The sequence below is a fragment of the Vicugna pacos genome, chromosome 28, assembly GCF_048564905.1.
Source record: "Vicugna pacos chromosome 28, VicPac4, whole genome shotgun sequence".
Taxonomy (NCBI): Eukaryota; Metazoa; Chordata; class Mammalia; order Artiodactyla; family Camelidae; genus Vicugna; species Vicugna pacos.
The window spans coordinates 11,990,633-12,012,573 of record NC_133014.1 but is presented as its reverse complement, the minus strand read 5'-3'; the positions used below and the strand labels follow the sequence as shown (position 1 = coordinate 12,012,573).

At 42.5% G+C, this 21,941-nt stretch overlaps 1 protein-coding gene across 2 annotated transcripts; it reads right to left on the bottom strand.

The window, feature by feature from the left end:
- Positions 1-7,678: 7,678 nt before the first annotated feature.
- KRCC1 (lysine rich coiled-coil 1) lies at positions 7,679-19,637 on the bottom strand. Of its 2 annotated transcripts, XM_031692093.2 has the most exons (4): positions 19,431-19,637; positions 12,228-12,319; positions 11,709-11,815; positions 7,679-9,046 (listed from the first exon to the last, which is right to left on the bottom strand). In XM_031692093.2, exon 4 carries the CDS (start codon positions 9,022-9,024, stop codon positions 8,251-8,253), a length of 774 nt encoding a protein of 257 aa, XP_031547953.1. In that variant the 5' UTR covers positions 9,025-9,046; positions 11,709-11,815; positions 12,228-12,319; positions 19,431-19,637; the 3' UTR covers positions 7,679-8,250. The 2 variants fall into 2 exon arrangements, with proteins under 2 accessions (XP_031547953.1, XP_072807610.1); XM_072951509.1 differs by lacking the exons at positions 11,709-11,815; positions 12,228-12,319; positions 19,431-19,637 and adding an exon at positions 9,528-9,623.
- Between the last annotated feature and the right edge of the window lie 2,304 nt (positions 19,638-21,941).

The window sequence follows — 21,941 nt, the reverse complement described above, 5'->3', positions numbered from 1 at the left end:
ATTGGGGGTTATTCCTAGGTTTGGGGATTCTGGATGATTTTAGTCTTTCTTACTTAATTGTACTTCGTGATTTTTTTTTGCCACAAATATTATTACTTGTGTAATAAAAATAAGAAAATCAGGTCATTGCAAGAAAATAGAGACCATCAAGCAAATAAATTAAAATTATTTGTAAATTCTACGAAAACAGAACTGGCTAGTCCCTGTGCTTATACACCAAGAAAGAAGGAACAAGAGTCATGAGACATCTTCACAGCCTGTGTGTGTGTGTGTGTGTGTGTGTGTACACACGTATTTTACTCTCATAGCTGGGATAACAGAACAGAGGAAGGTGCTACTTACGATGGTAAAATCTGGACCTATTATGATTATTTCTTTCTTTTTTTTTTACAAGTGAGGAAACTGAATTAGAGTTTAAATAACTTACTTAAGGTCCCACAGCCAGAAAGTGGAAGATCCAAGATCTGAACCCAGGCAGAGGGTCCAGAGCCTGCTCACTTAACCCCTTCAGTATTGGTACTAACCTTACATGTGTGATGGAGACTCAGAGTGATTTTACAAATGAAGGGCTTGAAACAGTGTTGGGGACAGAGCAACTGGTCAGTGACTATCAGCTAAAAATATTCTTATCAGAAAGTTGGAATGATCATCAGCAGCATTCAGTGTGTGACTGGTGGTCTATTCTGAGAACTTGCCTGTTTTACTTTAGTGTTTTTGTCTTTCCATTTAATTAAAAGAAAAACTTATTTGTGCTAAAATTTTTAAAAAAGTCACGGCAGCCACATACAATGTGAAATCAAACTCTGCTGATTTTGCTCTCTGGAGAGAACCACTGGCTAGATGATTTTGTTACTGCAGACTGAAACTCCGATCCAACAGGGGTGAGGTCAGATGGTACATTCTGGTTTGCAACTCAGCTTTTCTTCCCCCAAAATGCATTCAGAACCATTTTCTATTTCAGTGCACAAAGGATCAACTTCATTTTTAAGAAAGCCTCTTCCTTAAAAAAAAAAAAAGCCTCTTCCTGTGATAGAACAGGCGTGGACAATGAGTCTCAAAAAAAAAATTAGATCTCTGCAAATTGAGGTGTTCCTAGTTTTTAGCGATGCCCAGCAAGGCAGCAGTGTTTTGCAGACACTGAGCCATCTGGGTCGGTAGGGTGCTGGCTCAGAGGTTGGACTGCCAGGCTAGGGCCCTCATCCTTGAGAAGGATCTGACCCTGAAACATTATTGGTCGGGAGAGATACTTCCTTCCCTAAATAGAACATGAAGTGAAACTGAATTTGCCCGGAGAGAGGTTCGTTTTTTGGTGGAGAATTTTTAATTGATTCTGGATTCTGCCGAGGTGAAATGTAACTTCAGAGAAGCCTCAGGTCACTTCCTCAGTATGGAAGGATGAGGAAGAGTGACAGTGTGGACAGTGAGGATCTGTTAGTACCGGATGGTGGGTAAGAGCTCCGGGTGTCCAGCCTGGGCGAGGAGGTCCCCCGGTGCAGAGTCCCCTGGGAGGGCTCACCCAACAGGCACGCGTCGGAGCTGGGTTCCAGCGCCCCCTCCCGGTCCGAGCCCCTTTGGGCAGGTCACAACCGCGGGCAGACGTGGATCTGGAGCCAGGCTGGCCACTCACTCACGCATTGACTTGCCTACCTGTCTTATTCGCTCGGGGTCTCAGTTCCCGGTGTGCAGCCAACCCTGTGATGTGAGGCGCAGCTGAATGTGATGTGTATTCGCGCCCGCCCGTGACAAGTGTTCAGTGGGCGCATAGCCCGAGCCAGGCGCTCTGCTCTGCCCGGGGCACATATGTGACCTAAACAGACATGTTCGCTGCCCCGGGGAAGCTTACAGTCTAGTGTGATGGCCGGACAATAAACACGCCTCCCTCCCCTAGCCCGGCAGATATGCAAAACAGCCGCGACAAGTGCTGGTTAGGGGGGAGGGGAGAGGGTTCCAGGCTGTTCCACTGGGGGGCGGATGGGAGGAGACAGGGGCGGGGAGAGGGGTGATGGTGGCGGGAGAAGGCGCTGCTCGAATAGGGCTCAGATAGACGCAGAACATGCATGAACCGTGAGATCCACCCAGCCTGGCCTGTTTTACCTACCGCACACCCCTGGAATCTGCCCACTGCCCTCCAGCCTGGCTGCCGCCTCCCTGCTCCAAGCCCCGTCTCCTCTCACCCGGGCCACAGGTCAGCCTCCATCCACTTTCACCCACCCTCTGAACATTTCTCCAGGAAGCAGCCAGAGGAATCTTTTAAAAGTCAATCTGATGACAGCCGTCACTCGATGCTCCGTTATCTGTGGCTGTGACGCCGCGACTGCGAAGCCAGGTTGTATTCATCGGACTGCGCTATTTTTAAGGCACTTGAGCACGGGGGTGGTGGCATCCCGGGACCAACTCCCACCTATGCCAGGGACGACTGGATGTCTCCTCCAGCCAAGCCCATCTACTCGTTATCCTTGGTAAGTCCTCCACACTACCCACGTCTGGTCTCTACCTATTCCCCAGTCTCCAAGTGCCAGCCACAACTGCCGCCTGGAATTTTTTTTAGCCTCAATAGAGTTCATGGTCCCTCTGGCCACCACCTCCAACCCTGTTCCTCATCAACCTCTATCTTTCTCCACAGTCTGCTAGGTTATCGCTTCCCTGCCTACCTTGCAGCCTCACCTCCACCCCACTCCATCCCTTTCCCCCACTTTGTTTTTAGTTGAGATGCTCTACACTAAGACAAACTTGGTGACACTATGGGGTAGAAAGCAAAATTTGCAAAAAACAAACCAAAATAATAATAATAAAAAAAGCTCTCCATCTCCATCAACTCCCGTCTTCCCTTCCATTGCTCAGATCAGAACCCCAGGAGACACTCGCTGCTCCCTGCTTTCCTCACACCGCTCAGGCAGCGTCATCAGCAGGTCCTGGCTGCTCTACTTTTAAAATGCATTCAGGACTGGACCATTTCTCTCCTCCCAAACGGCTCCCACTGGGGCCAGACCACCCCTCTGCGGAATCACAGCTGTCACCTTCTTAACTGGTCTCCCAGCTCCTGCTCGCTGGTTCTGTTTCCAAACCAGCAGCCAGAATGACTCTTTTAATGTAGTATAATCCTGGCTAACATCATTCCTCTGCTCAAAATCTATCAGGTTTGCTCCTTCATTCAGAAGGAAGCTCAAATCCGCAACCCACCTACAAAGCCCAGGCACTATGTATTGGTTATGCCAATGTCCTGAGGTCTCCAGTTTCTCTCTGATGACCTTCCTCTTGCTCCTCCCTTCCAGCCCCAGTTCTCTAAGCCCGCAAAACTCTTAAGTAAGACCCTTCTTTCCCATGCCTTAGTTGGAATATCACGTTCTCACAGTTCTGACGGCTTCTCCTACCCCACCCCCCGGGACACCCCAGGCCCCTTTCCTGACTTGGTTTTCTCCATGGCACTTACTATCACCTAACAGAGCGTTTCCAGAGATTGCTAAAATGCTGGTTCTGATTCAGTAGGTCTGGGGCGGGGCTTGAGATGCTGCATTTTTAATGTCGTCCCAGGTGACCCTGATGCTGCATCTAAGATACAATTTCATTGAAAAATTTGGTCTATTTTCCATCTTATCACACTTGAAATTCCTCACCAAGCAGATTCCTTAATTCGCTGCTATCTCATCATCATATCAAATTGTGCTTGACGTAAACACCTAATACACACTTGCTGATTGAAGACAGGCATGAAGAAGGGCCCTGGGCTCTCTCCACACTTCATCTCCACAGGTCCAGGTCCCCTGGGAAGCCTGGATCCAAGTAGTCCCACCTGCCTCAGCCCTCCTTCCCACCCCGCCTCCCCCTGTTTGTCCCATAAGCCATCATCCCTCCCAGCTAGCGCCCCAAATACCACCAGCCAAACAGTGGCACCAAAGAGCAACACGTTTGGTTCCCCTCTTACCTGGAATCACCACCACGCACTAGTTTACTGAAATTTCCACCAGCAGATGGAACCCTCGCTTCCTCAAGCCTGCAAGTCTTTGGGGTTGTGTAAGCAGAGGTCCCGTGGACCCACAGAGAACAGGTTCACCTGCCTAGAATCTTAAAAGGAAGGAACGAAGGAGCCATAGCACGGGTGGAAGTTTAACTCAGCTCCAGGAGAAGAGTCCCAATTTCTTCGCAGCTCAAACTGCTCCGCCAGGCCCTTGGGAGCCAGAGAGCTAGGAAGCAGGAAGCCACACCTCTTCCTTTGTCTCCGGCTTTTGGGTTTTAGAACCTCACCATCTCATAGCTCCAGGCTCTCAGGAGAAAGAAATCCAATCACAGTTTTTCAGGAGCTTTGGGACACTTAAGCTCATCCCCTTGGGATACAGTCTAATAAACTGTATTATCATTTCCTGTTAAAAGAGTTTGGTTTGAAATATTTTAAAAATAAAACACACCATTCTCAAATTGTAAAATATAGCACACATGCAGAAATGTGCACGAAACTGAAATCTACAGCACAATGATTTATCACAAAGGAAATGTCTACCAAACCACTGTTTAGGTTGGTAAATAAAACACTGCCACACTCCTTTCCTTCCTAATCTTGTTTTTTTTGGGGGGGGGGTAATTAGGTTTACTTTTTTAATTTTTAATTTTTAATTTTATTTTTTGTGGAGGTGCTGGGGATTGAACAAGGACCTTGTGAATGCTAAGCACGTGCTCTACCACTGAGCTACACACTCCCCCATTTCCTTCCTAATCTTAATTCCCCAACTCGTCCCTAGGTGGCACGATTTTTATGGTAATCTCATCTTTGCTCTTTACAGCTTATCACTTAAGTATAAATCTCAAAAGATAATCATTTTTCCTGTTTTTTTTTTGTTTGTTTGGTTGAACTTTATATAAATGGAACCATAGAGATACACTGGGGCATGCACCCTCATATCTTGGCTTCTGCTGCCCCACCCTTCCACTGCTTTCCCGTGCTTCCCCTCTGGCATTCTAGATTTGAGGACAGCTTACAAAGCTCTAAAACAGTGCACCTCAGCCTGTGGAGTTTGGCTGTTTTTATTATGTTGATATTATTATGTTGATTTGTGCTGTGCCAAGAACTTCACATATATTTTCCCATTTCATCCTCAAAATAGCCCTCCGAGGGTAATTGTTTTAATTCCACATTACAGATGAGAAAACTGAGACTCAGATTAAGAAACTTGCCTAAAATCACATAGTATATAGTTTTTGCTGCATTATAAACGTCCCCAAAACTTAGGATTTAAAAGAGCAAACATTTATTTCTCACAATTCTGTGAGTTGGCTGGGCTGGCTCAGTGGGGGCTGGTTGATGGCCAAGGTGCTCTGCATCTGGTGAGGAGGAAGATTAGCTGGGTGACACAGCCACAAGTCTCTCATTATTCAGAAGGCCTTGCACAAGGTGGCTGAGTTCCTAAAGTAGTGGGAGGGCAAGCACAGACACTTTCCAAATCTAGCTGCATCATATTTGCTGTTCTCCCATTGGCCAAAGCAGGTCACATGGCCAAGCCCAGGCATAGTGGATGGGACACCGGGAGTGGACATAGGAAGGGAGAATTATTACTGCCATTTTCTCCAACAAAGAATCTACCACACGTAGCTTGTTAAGTGCCCAATTCAAAATCAAAATTGTCAGATTTGAAAGTTCAGCTGTCTTGGAGTTACTGCCCAGGGTCTGAGAATCCAGGACACCCCATGATTACCCAGGTCAACAACCTTTTGCCTGCACACCTGCAACTGTTTTGCAAGTGTGTACACATGTTGTTGTCATTCGTAAACACAAATTAGGGTTTTACATGTGTGTCCTGCTTTATTGCTTGTTTTCTTCTTTAGAGACTCCAAGTACATTTGGATCTCCTTTGTTCATCTTTCATCACCTTCTTGCAAGGTGTCAATTTTTTTTACTTTTGCTGGATTATTGTCACTGCTTTCCTTTCTACTCTTTATTTCCGTGTTCTTTCTATGGTGTCTGTATTCTCTTGTATTCCTTTAAAATATTACTTTTGAAATGACTCTTTTTTTCTTTTACTAATTTTTTCCTATGTCTGTCAAGGTCATTGTTTAGTAACCATGTCTGGCTCCAATTTGATGCTCAACGAATATTTTTGACTGAAAAATATGATTACTTCTTCTTTACTGCATTATACTTTATTTTTCTTGGAGTTATTGTCTTTTTCAATTGTACAGTTGCCTGGCCGTTTTATTTTAGCCTCAGAGAAATGGTAGGGACAGAAACCAGATTAAAATAGATGGGGGCAAGAATAAGTGGTGGGAAAGTGTAGACAAGCAGGTGTAGACAAGCTTGATGTGAAAGAGAAAAGAGACAGCTGAAAGAGGATGTACAGTGGCAAAGGAGTTTTTGTTATTTTGTTTTTTTGAAGAAGGGAAATAGAAGCTTGTTTGCATATAATAAAATAACCCAGGAAAGGAGGAGAGAGTCAAGGTGCAGGAAAGAGATGAAGTCCTTGAGAAGGTAAATGGGCGTAGGACTCAATGCATGAGGGAGGGGTTTGTCTTTAGTAAGAGCTGGGACACTGTTATTGCACCAGGAGGGAAGACAGAGAACAGCCTACTTGAGGGAAGCCCGTAGACCTAGTGGTAGGGCAATGAGTAAGCCCCCCCTGATGGCTTCTGTTTTTCTCACTAGAGTGTGAGGTGAGGTCATCAGCTGAGAGAAAGGAGGCACCAGGGAGGGGAAGGTTTGAGGAGAGAGGGGAGAATATAAAAGACATCTCTGAGAGTGGGAAATTTCCTAAGGAAACCTGAGGGATTGGAGGTTTGTGGTCATAGTTTAAAATAAAATGGGTCACCTACCCTCTCCCTGTCCTTCCTTTCTTCGCAATTTGGGGCCCACTGAGGTAGGAGGCTAGGCAAGGTGGTGACCCGGAGAGGGGCCAGGGCTGAGAAAGGCAGCCTGGCAAGGGTAGGGAGACCGGGTCCAGCAGGTGGATTTGCGGTGGGGGAGGGAATACATGTAATTAAAGACGATTTGAAAGTTAACATTATAATAAACATGTAAGCACAACATTGTAGAATGCAGAGTTTTCATATCACAGAATCTTGTTGCTATTCAAGGTATTTTAGAGGCCAGTCCTTCTGGTAACATTTGCTAATGAGGAAAATCAAATGACTTCCCCAAACTCAATCAACAACTTGATGGCACAGCTGAGACTAGAATCCTGGGATTCGCATTCCCAGGCCATCACTCTTTCTACAACAAAACGGTGGAGCTCAAATACTTGATATGCTTATCATGAAAGGGGATTATCAGCGCTGGCTTCGGCAGCACAAACACTACAGCTGGAATGATGAGCACGGCCTCCGTGCAAGGATGAAACACAAGCTCATGAAGCATCCCCTATTTTGCCTTTTCCTCCCTGATATCCGTGGGTGAGGAAACTGGGCTTGGTAAGCGAGGTGACTTAACCAACTGAGGCCCTCTCTGGATTCCACCCCCATCCGCAACTCCTCCTCAAAGAAAGGGGGAGGGGATCATCAGAACGAAAACACTAGTCAGGAAAGAATAAGCTAACGGCATTTTATTTCTTATAAATGTCCCAATTTCAACTATTTGGAAAAGTTGTGATCATTCATACATTTCTGTCCTAAAAAGTGGGTTTAAATATGCTTAGTGATTGCTCTTCCAGAAGAAAATCATCATTGAATAGGAACAGATCACTGACACAGAACCAAAAAATTGTAGAAATTATAACTTTATTATATTATAAACATTTCCAGAATATAAACTGATTTTGTATAAGACTCTGAAATGTTCAAAACTGTATGTAACCTAAGCTTATTATATACTCTATTGCATTTTCCACTTTCCAATCTAGAAAATATATTGCAAGTTAGATCTAGCAAAGGAAAAAGAATCTAAATTGCTTCATAAGGAAAACTAATGAATATAAAAATACCCCACCCCAAACTAAAACCCAATGTAGAAACAGATTCTGCAAAGCCTGCCTATCCTCCAATTTCAAATAAATGACCTTCCAAGGGAAAAACACTTCCACCGTCACAGCAATTTGATGAACAAAAGCGAAGCCACTCTCGTTAAGGGGAATTACGTTATGTGTAAAGGCAACGTAGCGCTGATTTTAGAAAATGAGGAACAGCCGTTTCCACGTTGGAGAGCAAGCGTGCTAAATGTTCCCTGCGCACCCTGCCCGCGCACCTGTTCACACGGGAAGCGAGCTGGAACACGGACATAGAACCGAGCCCCTCAGCGATCTTCAGTTTAACCACGGGAGAACCAGTCCAAAAGCTTCAAAACCCAAGGATAGACTGGTCCCAAAGCATCTCCTCCTCTGTCCTTTCTTTGCCTTGTTCCTTCTTCTCTTTCCTACGCTTACGTCCCTCTTTCTTAGAAGCTACATCTCGGCTGTTTTTCTCCTTCCGATTCTTAGGCTTTCCTGAACTGGCTTTGACAGCTTCCAGCTCTGTTTCGTTTCTCTGGATGCTCCTGTGTTTGTCTGAATCTACTTCCTCACAAGCCTTTTTCCTCTTATGCTTGGGCCTCTCCTCCCCTGGTTGTCCTCTGCCTTCCTCTGGGCGCCTTGATCTCTTCCGATGCGTCTGTTCATAACCAGCTTGATGGGCACTGGCTCCGTTTTCTGAGGAGAGGTGCTTGGAAACTCCAGATTCTACACTGTGTGAGCGACAGTTATACTCCTGCTGACTAAGGCTCAGGGGTACTGGGGTTCCTGAGAAACAGTCCCTGGCAGATTGACAGCAGCTCAGGGAGCCCAGACTCCACCTGCTGTCACCAGCTGGTGGCCACTGCGGTAACCGCCTTTCCACTGCGTGCGAGATACCGCGCGGTCTCGGGGAGGCCTGGACGGTCTCATACGGGAGTCTCGGATCAAACATTCTGTACCTGGGTCTGCAATCAACCTCTTCTTTGTACCCACAGGTTTCCAAATAATCCTCTCTCATCTTTCGGAAACAAGTCTTTGGCTCTAAGCCTCTGGCTTTCTGCACTTTGATATAATCGTCAAGTTCATCTTGAAAAGAGTCATATGTCTTCTCTGAATGCTTCATTAGGTTGACAACCAGGGATTCTCTGTAGAGGAGATGGGAGAAAATTCTTCTTACTAGATTATTTTATTCTGAATGTTTGCTTTACTCTTGAAAAGAATTTCAAAAGACAAAATAAAGAAGCCCAAACAAATTAAAACTGACTTTGGCATAAAAGTTAAGCACCGTGATACTACACGCCAAAAAGGAGCATCGCGGGGGTCAAACACTGCCTAGGCCACTCACAAATCATTTTATCCTTCTCAGAAGTAGGATGAAGAAGGCATAAGGGAGCTGATGTATAGAATTATTTTGTAGGGCTAAAAATGTAAGGGATGTAGAAATGTATGGACTTCCACATCCATGGCGAGTGGCCTGGTCTGAATGTTCACATAATTTCTAAAGATCTGATTAATCAGTTTCTTGTATATTATTTTCTAAGAAAGTTAATGAACCATGGAGGAATGATTTGATCTTTAAAATCTTCTGTATACTCAAACAAAATAAACCAAACATAAAATACTCACCTGACCAGAGTATTGTAAGACTTAATAACAAAAGGACGTTTGTAAAATGGTTTGGGAATGCTGGAAATGAGAAATTCAGCCGTGAGACAAAACTACTGTGAGGTACAGGGCATGAGGAAAGACGAGGGAACAGAGTTCTGTATCTTCTGCACGGAGCTTGGATTTCATTCTGCTGCTTCTGATTGGTGAAAAAAAACATTCTAGAATTCCTCCTGGTTTGTTCTCTCTCTGTTACAGAAAGTACTGGTGGGAAGGTTAGGGAGGAGATGGAGAAGAGAGCTGAGATGGGGTAGGATTTACGGAGGAAAAAGTTTCAGAAGAAATTTAAACTAGGTATACTAGTCTCTGCTTGTTTAATTTTTTTTTTTTTTGGGTGGGTAGGGGCAGCAACAACTATTTCTCTTTCTTTTCCCACCTCAAATCCTGCAAAGGTACAAATAATAGCAGATAACACACTAACTAGGAGATGATAATGTCCTAGATATTTTTGGTGGTATATTTTATTTAAAAATTAGGATGCAGCATAACCCACATAGAATCAAAGATTTCTTCCCTTCGACAGGAGCAAGCCTGACAGCAATCTGGAGTCACCACAGATAGCTGTCTTTACTGGCAACTTGAGACAAAACAGAAAGTTTAAATGAAGCCGAATTCAGTGAGTCAGAAAATTTAGCCCCTATTCAACTTAAGTAGTATAAAAATTCTGACTAGAATCAAATAAAGTGACAAATAATTGATTAAATATGGGCAAAATATTTGAACACTTCAGATAAGAATATATACAATAAGCACATGAAAGACGCTCATTGTCACTAGTCACCAAGTGAGTGTCCATTAAAGCCACACAGAGATACGACCACGCACTCACTAGACTGACTGAAACTAAGGGGACCTGGCAATATCAGTGCTGGCGAGGACGTGAGACACCCAGAATTCTCAGACAGCGCTGCTGAGGGTGTGAAATAGTGCAGCCACTTGGAAAACAGCCTGGTGGCTTCTGAGGAAGTTAAACCTGCACCTACCACATGATCCAGTTACTTCACTCCTAGATACTGACCCCAAAGACAAGGAAACGTATGTCCACACAAAGACTTCTACGTGAATGTTCATGGCAGTTTCATTTGGAATAGCCCCAGAAAAGGGAAAAGCAAAAACAAAAACAAATGTTGATCAACAGGTGAACGGATAAATCAAATAGTGGTATATCCAGACCATGGAGTACTATCAGTGATAAAAAGCAATAAAACGGATGAATCTCAAAATAATTATGCTGAATGAAAGAAGCCTGACAAAAGAGTTCATAATGTAGGATTCTCCACACATAAAACTCTAGACAGCGCAAACTAATCTATAGCAATAACGGGTGGTTGGGGACGAGGCAGGAAGCAGTAGAGGGAGCTGTTACACAGGACACTTGCTGGGGTATGGATGTGTTTGCTATCTTAATTGTGGGGATCACTTCATGGGTATACACACTTGTCAAAACCTACCAAACTGTACACTTGGAGCACGCACAGTCTATCGTATGTCAACTATGCCTCAATAAAGCTGTTTTTGAAAAGTCACGAATAAGATTAAAAAGATGTTGATAATGATTAAAACTAGATGATAGGTACAGGGGGTTCATAATACTGTTTCCTCTACCTTTGTGTATAAACATCTTTGATAATGAAAAGATTTTACTTCACACTCACTAGGATGGCTATAATAAAAAAAGACAGGCAATCATAAGTGTTGGCAAAAATGTGGTAAAACTGGAAACTTCATTCATTCGTGGTGGGAATGGAAAATGGTACAGCTACTTTTTAAAACAGTTTGGCAGTTCCTCAAAATGTCAAACATAGAGTTACCACAGAACCCAGAAATTTCACCCCTAGGTATACATCCAAGGGAACTGAAAATCTATGTCCTCACGAAAACTTGTATAAAAATGTTCTCAGCAGCACAACTGTTCCTAACAGTTAAAAGCAGAAACAACTCAGCGTTCATCAACTGATGAATGGATAAATAAAATGTAGCGATTCATACAATGGAATATTATTCAGCAATAAAAAGGAATGAAGTATTGATAAATGGTACAACATGGATGAAACTTGAAGACATGCTGAGTGAAAGAAGCCAGTCCCCAAAGACCACAGATGGTGCAGACAGAGATCAATGAAGAGATGAATGGAACCTTACCCTCATCAGAACTTGGTGGAGAAATCTGATCATATTCACCCTTTAATTGCTTCAGTTTTTCAGCATGAACTTTCCCCAAGTAGTGAGACTGTGTAACAACTGAGGAGCTAAAAACAATGATGCAGAGATTACAAAATCTATTTTTGTCCAATACTCTATTCCCATTCACCTGAAACTAAGCACAATTTTGTTATGACGATTAAATAATTCAAAGTTTAGAATTGGATCAACATCGATCAGTCATCTGAAAACTCACAAAATCTGCCTTCAACTTCTTATTTTGCTTCCTGTAAATCTGAAAGTAAACTTTTAAAGTATGTGTATTTTACCCTTGAAAAATAAGTAGTATTGTTTATTTTAGAAAAACAGTGATCTGAAATTTACACCTCTGACTTTGAAGATAGCATTCATGAGTTTAAATATATTTAGTCTGAACTAAGAATTGTAAACTTTCACTTGCTTTTCAAGCTTCAGTATACATAATGCTAACAAATTAGAAGCCTTTTATTTTCCACCTACCTCATAACGTGAAATCCACTGTGATTCAAACTATGGCATTACTCCTTACAAGCCTTTTACAAAACGTATTCAGTCTTTGTTCAGTGTGGTATCTATGAATAAAATAAAGGGAGACAAGACATTTAAGGTTCTATTTTCAATCTTCAACTGGATATTATTTCATATACCATCTCAAATCTTAATTTCCTGAGTGCTTGCAAGGCTAACGTACTAATTTTTGCTCATTAGAATGGCAATTTCAGTATGAAAACATTTAATAAGCCTCTAATATTTAATCTGGTAATATATTTTTTAGTCCAGAAAATACCGTTCTGAAGATGTTACTGGGGCACCAGTAAGACTCTGAACTTCATGGAAATGATCTGGGGCATCCAGCCTTGGTATTTTGTGTTTTATAGCAGACATATTACTGACTTCTACTGAGCTTTATAATTGCTAAAACCCCAGATGTAGCATCTCTCTCCATATTGGCTGTCTTCTCCCATCCGGTACTTTATGTAATTGGTTTATTTTTCTAAACGCATGACTTTATACTTCATTTTAGGTTTAGGCCACCATTCCTATCTATGAGGATCTTTAAAATTCAAATTCTTTTAAATCTTGACCTTTGCTACGTTTCCCACAGAGTTTTTATATGCATTCAGTCTATGTCTTCATCCATGTTACTGGCGAAAACTTTAAGTAGGAAGAGAGCAAGGTAACACCTATGGCATGCTACAAAGAATCGACCCTTTTTTTTTCCATCTAGGATTGATCTATTCATTCCCAGTAAGAAAGACATTAAGAATTTCATGGAATCTGTTTATTCCAAAATTAAATTCAGCATCTTTTTGAATACTCTATGCTTCTCCACTCTGCTCCCTACTACCCTCCTTCTTAGGGGTCTGATTATTCAAATCTATTTATACTACATTGAAGCCTTACTTTCCCATTTTATTGAGATTTGAAAAATAGATGACATGTCTTCCTAAATTGCAATTATTCTTTCTACAGGAATGTTGCTCAGTCTCAATCATTTTGACCAAAGCATTCTATCTAAACGGACAAGTGAACTCTTATCGCTTGGAGGTCTAGGGAGCATACAGCTTAGAGACCAATCACAAAAAAATGGATTTCAAGTTTCATGTTTTACCTTAAAAACATGAACTTCTTGAACTCTAACCTTAAAAAATCCATTTTATATTAAAGTTTTTAATTTAATCTTTAAATAAAAAGTATCATTTGAACTTCAAGTACCTCCTAGCACACTGCTGAATACCCCCAAATCATGCAGCTTTATTTGTAACAGCCAAAAACTGACGCAACCCTAATGTCTATCAACAGGGGAATGGGTTAAAAAAAGTGGTATATCCATACAATAGAATTATTCAGCCATAAAAAGGAACAAAATAGCAGTACATACAACATGGATGAATCACAAAATCATCATGCTGAGTGAAAAACACAAGAGTACCTACTATGATTCTACTTATAAAAAGTTCTAGAAATGCAAATTACAGTGATAGAAAGCAGATTAGTGGTTGCTGGGGACAGGCCTGGAGGGAGAGGTGGATTGCGAAGGGAGATGAGGAAACTGTTGGGGTTGGTGGAAATATTTGGCATTTTGCTTCTGATTGTGGTTTCATGGGAGGACATGTCTGTCAAAAGCTCACTGAATTGTACACTTTAAGTAGATGCCATTTATGGTAAGTGTACCTCAGAGTGTACTAGAGGGGCTGAAAGATCTGCAATGAATATTTGGAAAAATTCTACCTTCACTTGTTAAACTGGATTTTTAAATGTTTGCTTTGTTTCCAGGGGGATCATTCACCTAACAAAGGTCAAGCCACCTGTGCAGAACTACTGGTTGTCATTTTACGTTAACTACCTCACTGCTTCTTGGAGTGAGACCCAGGGACTCTGGAGTCAGTTCTGACGCTTACTAGTTGTGTTAGCTCGGTCAGGTTTCTCAACCTCTCTGTGCCTTAGGTTCCTCATCTCTAAAATGGGATGTAACAGACATCTGAGTTGTTGTGAGTCTTAAAGAAATTAAAGTATTTAGAAAAGTGCACGGCACATAGTATTACTGAGCTATTTTTATTATTATTCAGGATTTTTTTCTATTTAACTGATAGAATGAAATGTTCTTCCAGCCAGTTATTCCAGTAACTATAGAAAGCCAAAAAGAGAAAAGGTGATGTGTAAATAGAGCAAGAGCGCCTGACAGGAATACCTAATTCCTTGTATTTCAAGCTATTCAGAGGGACTTTTTTGTAATGAAAACTGAAAGTTCGAACTGATCCTTATCTTTTGATTGCTCTGATTTTAAACCAATTCTGAAGATTTCAGTTTATGTCCTGTGCTAATGTCTGCTACGTATACTTTAATATCCAAGGGTATGGGATATCAAGCAGAAACACCCAGGCTATTTACAGGCTGGTATTAGGTCTTAAGCAAGAAGTAGTCTGTCCTGACTGAACGTACTGAAGGTATAGTGGAAAGATAAAGAACATGGAGCCCTTTATTTTGGAGAAATGAAACTATGCACATTGTTATTCAACAGCTGTACAAGGCTTGGTCGTCTTTATTTCAGTGTAGTATGCAAAACCGTTACAAAAGCTAAGGTAGTAAACACAGCACATCAACTACTGAGTTAAACAGGAGACACATTAATAGTATGAATTGCTCATACTCCAAAATTGTTTAAAAAGAGCTTCATATCTTAACAAAGTACCAAGAAACACTCTACTTTTCCTAATTCTAGACCTGTCCGGGAGAATTTGGTATATTCCAATCACCCTTTTAGAAATTGAAAAAACTGAATCTAACTTTTGCACTGTATGAAATACATGTTTAATACACCTTACCCGGTTTAACAGGTTTGATGAGTAAATCAATTCAATTTAATAAAATTTTTCATTCTCACAGCACATTGTGTTGTGACATGGTATTTAAACACAATACAGCATAAAGGTTTTTAAAATATGGTTAGCTCAAGGATCTTGCTTGTGAAATTAATTTTACTTGGACCCAGGGCAGACACCCTACATCAGAATGCTATCAAATACATGCCATTCCTTCTAAAAGGTCAGTAAATGTGAATGGGTCTGTAAGAATGCTCATGTTCTAACATATATCTGATGGACATAGTAGGGGCGATCTTAAGTCATTTTAACATGCTTAGTCAATATTTTCACATATTAACACCTAAAAAAGCCAGTGGATCTGAAACTAAAATAATCATTAATGTTTCACCAGACATCCTCCTCCCCAACCACTCTTCCCAGCTGCCAACATTAGATTTACAACATAATGTGCTCTTGCGAGCCTGTAGTAAACATGTTGTTGGCAGGGCACAGATTTATACAGAACAATGAACTACTCCTGGTATCAGGTTCTGGTTAGCCCATACTTAAAACTGCATTTTCTCCACTTACTCTGGCCTCGGCCCCTCCACCCTGCTCCATTTCACTATCAAACATTACCACTGAGCCATTTAAAAGGGCTGTGCCTAATTCACATCAATATCCTTAGTACTGAGAACAGTACCTGGTCCACAGTAGGAGCTCCAAGTTTTTTCCAAATAAATGTAAGACTGGCTATTAGCTATTTTTTTCTGGTCATTTCACTTGAATCTCTGCTTACTATCAGAAAACAAAGGAACATTTTTGGCAATTGCTATGTAAATGGGTTTATGATTCAGGAAGAAGCCAGAAATGTCCTTCATTTTTAAAAACGAGTCTACTTTTTTTTCTTTTAGAAAGCAGCAGATAAGCAGGGTTTGCTGTGGTTTTGTTTTTACTGATTTCTCAGGAACATTATTACTCAGTCAAAATTTTTTAACTGTCAAAATATTTGAGAAGCTTCACTGAATGAATTACAAAGTGTCCTGGAAAATCTTGACACCTTGACCATAAATTCAACATATATTTCTTTCCATGTAAGTCTGATCATGTGGTATTTCTTTGGGTTTTGTGATTGAGTTTAATTTCTCAATATCCTATTTGTTATGTTACACATTCAATATCTTCTCTGCTTGCTAATTTTTAATCCTTACTGACATTTGTTTATTATCAAGCCCAGCATTTACGAGTTCCTTGTAAAAATGTTACAGCTATAGGTGAAAATGGATCAGCAGTTTTAATGGTCCTATCCGGATCTTGAAAGTGAAAGCAGACTTTTAATAACTGGAAGCATGACAATTCTTTTGGTATCTTTTGGAGGAATCTCCTAACAAAGTCTTTAAAGAAAAAAACAAAGATACTGGTCAAGTACCAAGCATTCTTTTTTCTCTTCTTGTTCATGTACGATCCTAAGTGGCAATTATGTTATGCTTTTATAAATATCTAAACTAAAAATACACTACTAATGTTTTAAATAGTATAGCAAATATTTACCATCTGTTAAGTAGCCCTGAACTGAACAGTTAATGAAGAGTATTTACTTAAAGTGACAAGAGGTAATTTTTAGGTAACAAATTATATTTTGTTTTTGAAATCCTAGTGAATAGTCTCAATTGTAACTCAGCAGAGATTTCATTACTCTTTGAACATCATTTGGTAGCCATTACAGGTCAAAGTTTCATGTTTTACGAATTGTTGTTCTAGCACATGGCTAAGCCTTGGAAAAGAGCATCAATATGGAACTGCAGAATCAGTTCACAATGTTAAAGCTGTCAAGGATCTCAGTTCGGTTAGTGCAGAGTTCTTCACTGTACACTACTGGCATTTTGGGTACGATAATCCTTTGTTGTGTTTGTTGTGTGTTTGTGTTGATGCCGTGTGCGTTTTAGGTAGCCTGTGGCATCTCTGGCCAGTTACACCCGTGCTCACAAAGCCCTTCCTTGTCCAGTGGCAAAAACCAAGAAAAAAGTCTTCAAACATTGTGAAATGTCCTTTGGGATGAGGGGTGGGGCAAAAGCACCCCTGGCTGAGAATCACTCGGTTGGGCTAGTCCAACTCTCCTCCCCACAGGTGACAAAACTCAAGTCCAGAAAGTTTGGGACTTTTGGGCCATACAGCTGGCTGAGAAATTAGCAGTAGAACCTATTAACAGTTAAGACTCCTATTCCAGTATTCTCATGCCACCTTGAAGCAGTATAGAGAGGTAACTGCTAGCATAGTGTGAACTGATTTTGTTTAAAGTCTTCAGTAATTGCACATGTTCAAAGTCATTGCAAAAAAGTCTGGCAGAAAGCTGTTTTTTTTTTCATGAGAAACCATTTCTAACTCTTCCTGTGATCTGGCGATGGGAGCTAAAATGAATTGTAGTCTTGACACCTATAAATTGCTCAGGCTTACTTGTCAGTGAAAGGCAGGAAGTTTGGTATGAAAGCAGAAAATTCAGAAGACTTTATTTTTTATCTCAAACAGTGATACTAACCCAGGCTGACTGAAGACGCTAAATCCAGTTTTCCGAAGGTTGCTTTCACTAAGGGACTTAATGGAACATCATTTGGCTGCAATGAATTTCTAGTTCCCATTTTTAGTGAATGGAATTTATACAAAGTGGTTACAAAATTTTTAAAGAAATTTATAATACTTTACTGTTTTGCCATGCCTCCAAAGTGAATGGTTTAACAGATTATAGAGTAGCACACAAGAACAGAGTTTATTGTGGAAGAGGATGAAAATGAAATTTTTATGAAACTACTGTATTTACTGATGTCTTTCAGGAAAAAGACAGTTAAATTATCCAACAATGTTCTTGCTTCCATCAGCTTCCATCATCTTTCACCCTGGAGACAAAATGCAACGTAAGGCAACACAGTAAATACTAAAAATTATGAAACTGAAGATGGCTGAAAAATTTACTAGATCTTCTGCAGTGGGATCAAGCTTCACTGTCTAAAACCATTTCTAAAACTGTCTTGAAGCGTAAACTCACAGTTTGGAACAAGTAGTTTGTCTGCAGGTATATAGTACTTGTGAGAACTCAAATATCTCATACTGAGAAAATCAAGAAATAGCTCTCAGTGTTAGGGAAAATGTGTTGGTGAAAACTGTGAACTCTATAGACAAGTACATTCCTTCCAAACTTCTGCACAAAGAGACCTGGCCAAACTTTAACATGGCCTTGAGCTGCCTGTGGCTGCATCCCCTGGATGACCCAACCCCATTTTGAGCTCAGACTTGGAAAAGCTCGTCTGTCAAAAGACATTTATTGTTTGTTCTAGACAACACCCCGACCTCTTTTAGAATACTTACTAAAAAGGGTTTACAATTGTGAATACTTCCTCTGTCCCTTTGAGATGTATGTGTACCTCCTACAACTCAGGAGTGTCTCTCTCAAGGATGTGAAAGCCATTCATCTGGAGTGTAGTCATCAAGAAGAAGGCTTCCGTCTCCGTGGGGAAACAGAATCCTCAGTTCCGTAACTGCCAGCAAGCAGACACACCAGGCCTATTGCACTGACACTGCCAACCCTTTGTAATTTTGCACTTCCCTGACTCTACCTGGACCCCACCTCTCCCCTATTCCTTCATTTTCCCCTTAAAACCCCCAGTCACCTCTACAAATCGGAATGGAGCTCAGCTCTTTCCCTACTGTCAGTACCTACTGAATAAAATGTTTTCACCGCCCTGATGTCCCGCTTTATTATCTCTGACACTGGTAGATACACATTAAAACTCGGATCACTATCAAGACAGGCCTGTAAATCTTAGAGGCTTGTCTTATAGGGTGTTATCTCAAGAACCAAGGAAAACTCTAAAAGTGACCCCTAAAAACCTCACCCCCTTCTCTTCCCCCAGGGCCCCTGCAACTTTCAGCTCGCGTGTTTAGTGCCCACTCTCCCCAAATCCCTAGCCCACTTCTCCCCACGTGTGAGGTCTCTACTTTCCAGGATGGTGAATTTCACCCAGTGCAGGTCTACTCCCTTCCGTGTCTGGGGCCTTCTCTCCCCGGCTCTGTGGCCCCGATCTCCGAGTTGTCCCCATCAAACCCCTCTCCCTGGCACTTCAGATCCACAGCCTCGGCCCGGCCGCCTCTCTCCCGCTCCAACCTCAGCTTCCCCGGCAGCTGAGGCGTCCCTTCTCCCTCCACGCTCCACGTGGGGGCCCTGGCGCCCCTTTCCCGGGGCGGCGGGTGGGAAGGGAAGCGCAGGGCCTCGGCTTGGGTCCCGGTCGGCCATTTCGCACTCCCCGGGCGCGCCCGGCCTCCACGGGGCGGCGGAGTCGAGGCGCTGCAGGCCGGGGCCGCTCCCGCCGCCGGGGCGGGAACTCACCTTCTCTGAGGCAGGGGCAGCCGTCTACAACTACTGTCCCCCTCCCCGCCAACGCCGCCGGCAGGGGACAGGCCGAGGTGGAGGTGGCGGAGGGGCAGGGACAACCGCTGCCACCACCGCCGCCTCCGCCGCCGCCAAACAGGCGGGGTGGGAGGAGGAGGCGGAGACCTGGCTTCCTGAGGGGAGGTCGCTGCCACCACGGCGGCGAGGCGCGCTACTGCGCTTGCGCAGTCGCCCCTTCCCAAAAGCCCCCATAGCCCCGCCTTCCCTCGAGCCCCGCCTTCCCTCGAGCCCCGCCTTCCCTCGAGCCCCGCCTTCCTTCGAGCCCCGCCCCTCTCGCTAGCTTCGTCCGACCTCGCGCCTTTTTCTCCTGCGGTCCCTGCGACCCTCCGTTGGAGCGGAGGAAAAGCTCCTGGGACCGCTCGCCTCGGGAGAGTGACTCTAAAACCAAGTAAGAAAAAAAAGATGTGGAAATCTACTGATTCTACCTCCAAAATATCTGAAAGACACGTACTTTTCTGTTTTCCTTTTGTTAGAGCCTTTAATATACAGAGTAGATTAAGCAGAGTCCTTGGTCCTGGTATGTCATCATTGCTCCATAAATGACCTTTTCCCTCTCTCCTCCTGGCTCTTTCAGTGTCTGTGTGTATGCATACACACAAGTTCATCTCATCCTCTCATTCCCCGTTTCCCAAAGAAGTCACAGCCCCGGTTTGTAGTCACCATTTCCTTTCACATGTGTATCTCTTTATCACATATATGCGTGGTGCAAAAAAAAAGTTTGGCTTGTTTTTGAATTTCATAAGATATATGTCTTTTTCTAGCAGTATTCTGAGACTTGTTTTGCTCAACGTTTTGAGGTTCATCCAAGCTGTTGCATATGCGTGTTACTTATTCGTTTCACTGCTGTGCAGTATTCCGCTCCATTTTCCCGTTGATGGGTGTGTCCCCGGGTACACAGTGCAAAAGTTTCTCTAGGGTGTGCTGTCTTTTCCTGTCACACTACCATTGCCTAATTTCAGGTTCTCGTCATGGTTTTGTTAGAACCATGGTAATTGCTGCCTAATTTATAATCCTTTCTCGGATTTCACCACTCCAGTCTACCCTCCACACGGCGAAAGGGTTCTATCAAGAAGTCATTTCTGGCTCCCCAATGTCCTTTCGAGAAAGTCAAACATGAATACTGCTCCTGGGCTTCTGGGCACCTCCCTGAACTCATTATCTCCTACTGTTCTCACCTCCCCACCCTGCTTTCACTTTACGATTCCCCAACATTGAACCTTCATTGATTCCTGTAAATACTGAGCTATTGCATAACTCAATTTATTGTATCTGCTACTTCTTCCTGAAATGTCCTCTCCCTACTTCCTGATGAACTTTGTCTCCCCTCGGAAGTAAATATCATCCTAAATTCAGCATTTCTCATTCTCATGCATTTCTTCGTATTTTTTTTACTACATATGTATGTATCCCTAAGTAACGTGAAGTATTGCCTTGCGTGATTTTAAACTTTACATAAATGTTATTATACATACTGTTTATTCCCCTGCAAGTGGCTTTTTTCACTCATCATTATATTTTTATATTAACTTCTGCTGAGATGTGAGGTTCTAATCTATTACCTTTCACAACTCTGTAATATCCATTGAATGAATGCACATGAGCTATCCATTCTCCTATCGTGAGACTTTGAGCTTGTTTCCCATGTTTACTCTTACAGACAGCGTTGCTGTAACATTCTTGTGCAGTCTCCTTGTGCATACATGTGAAAGTTTCTCCGGGGTTTATACTTAGGAGATGCTGCTGCTTTTTAAGTAGAAGGTTGCAATAATGCCCACCTGAAAGGGTGCTGTGAAAACATACGAGGTAATGCAAATAAAGCACCATTTCAAGCACTCAAACATTTATTCTTGCTGTTAGAAGACCAAATGTATATGAAACACTGGAACCTAACATGCAATAATTGGGTGCCAGAATGCTTAACAGAATTGTAACACATGGGCTTCTGTAGCTCCCAGAATACCCAACCAATTATAATTGTCTATGTGTGTCATGCTCTTTCTTTCCCTCCACATCTCTGCTCATGTTGTTGTGTCCTGGGGCCTGAAATGGTCTCCTGAAGTTCTGGTTCTCTCCCTCCCCATTTATCTTTGTCTGCCACTTCCCCGAAGCCTTCCCTGACTCATCTGTCTACCCCAGATACTGTCTGCTCTTTGCTTCCTTTATCTCTCTCACCATCCTTACATACTCTTTCATCACCCTCTCTAAATGGTCCATGTCTTAAAGACAGGGTCTGCATTTTAATCGTCTTTGTACTGAGGCACTGAGGATACTGCCTGATACATGGGCTGATCAATGCATGTGGAAGGAGTGAATTTAGGAATTCTTCAGAGGAAAGCAATTTGCAGCAGAGGATTTTTAGGAGCCAAAGGAAGAAAGATGGAAGCAAGCATGCTATTTTAGAACACAGAGACGAGAGAGAGGGGGCAAAGTTCTGTGATGTGATGTAAT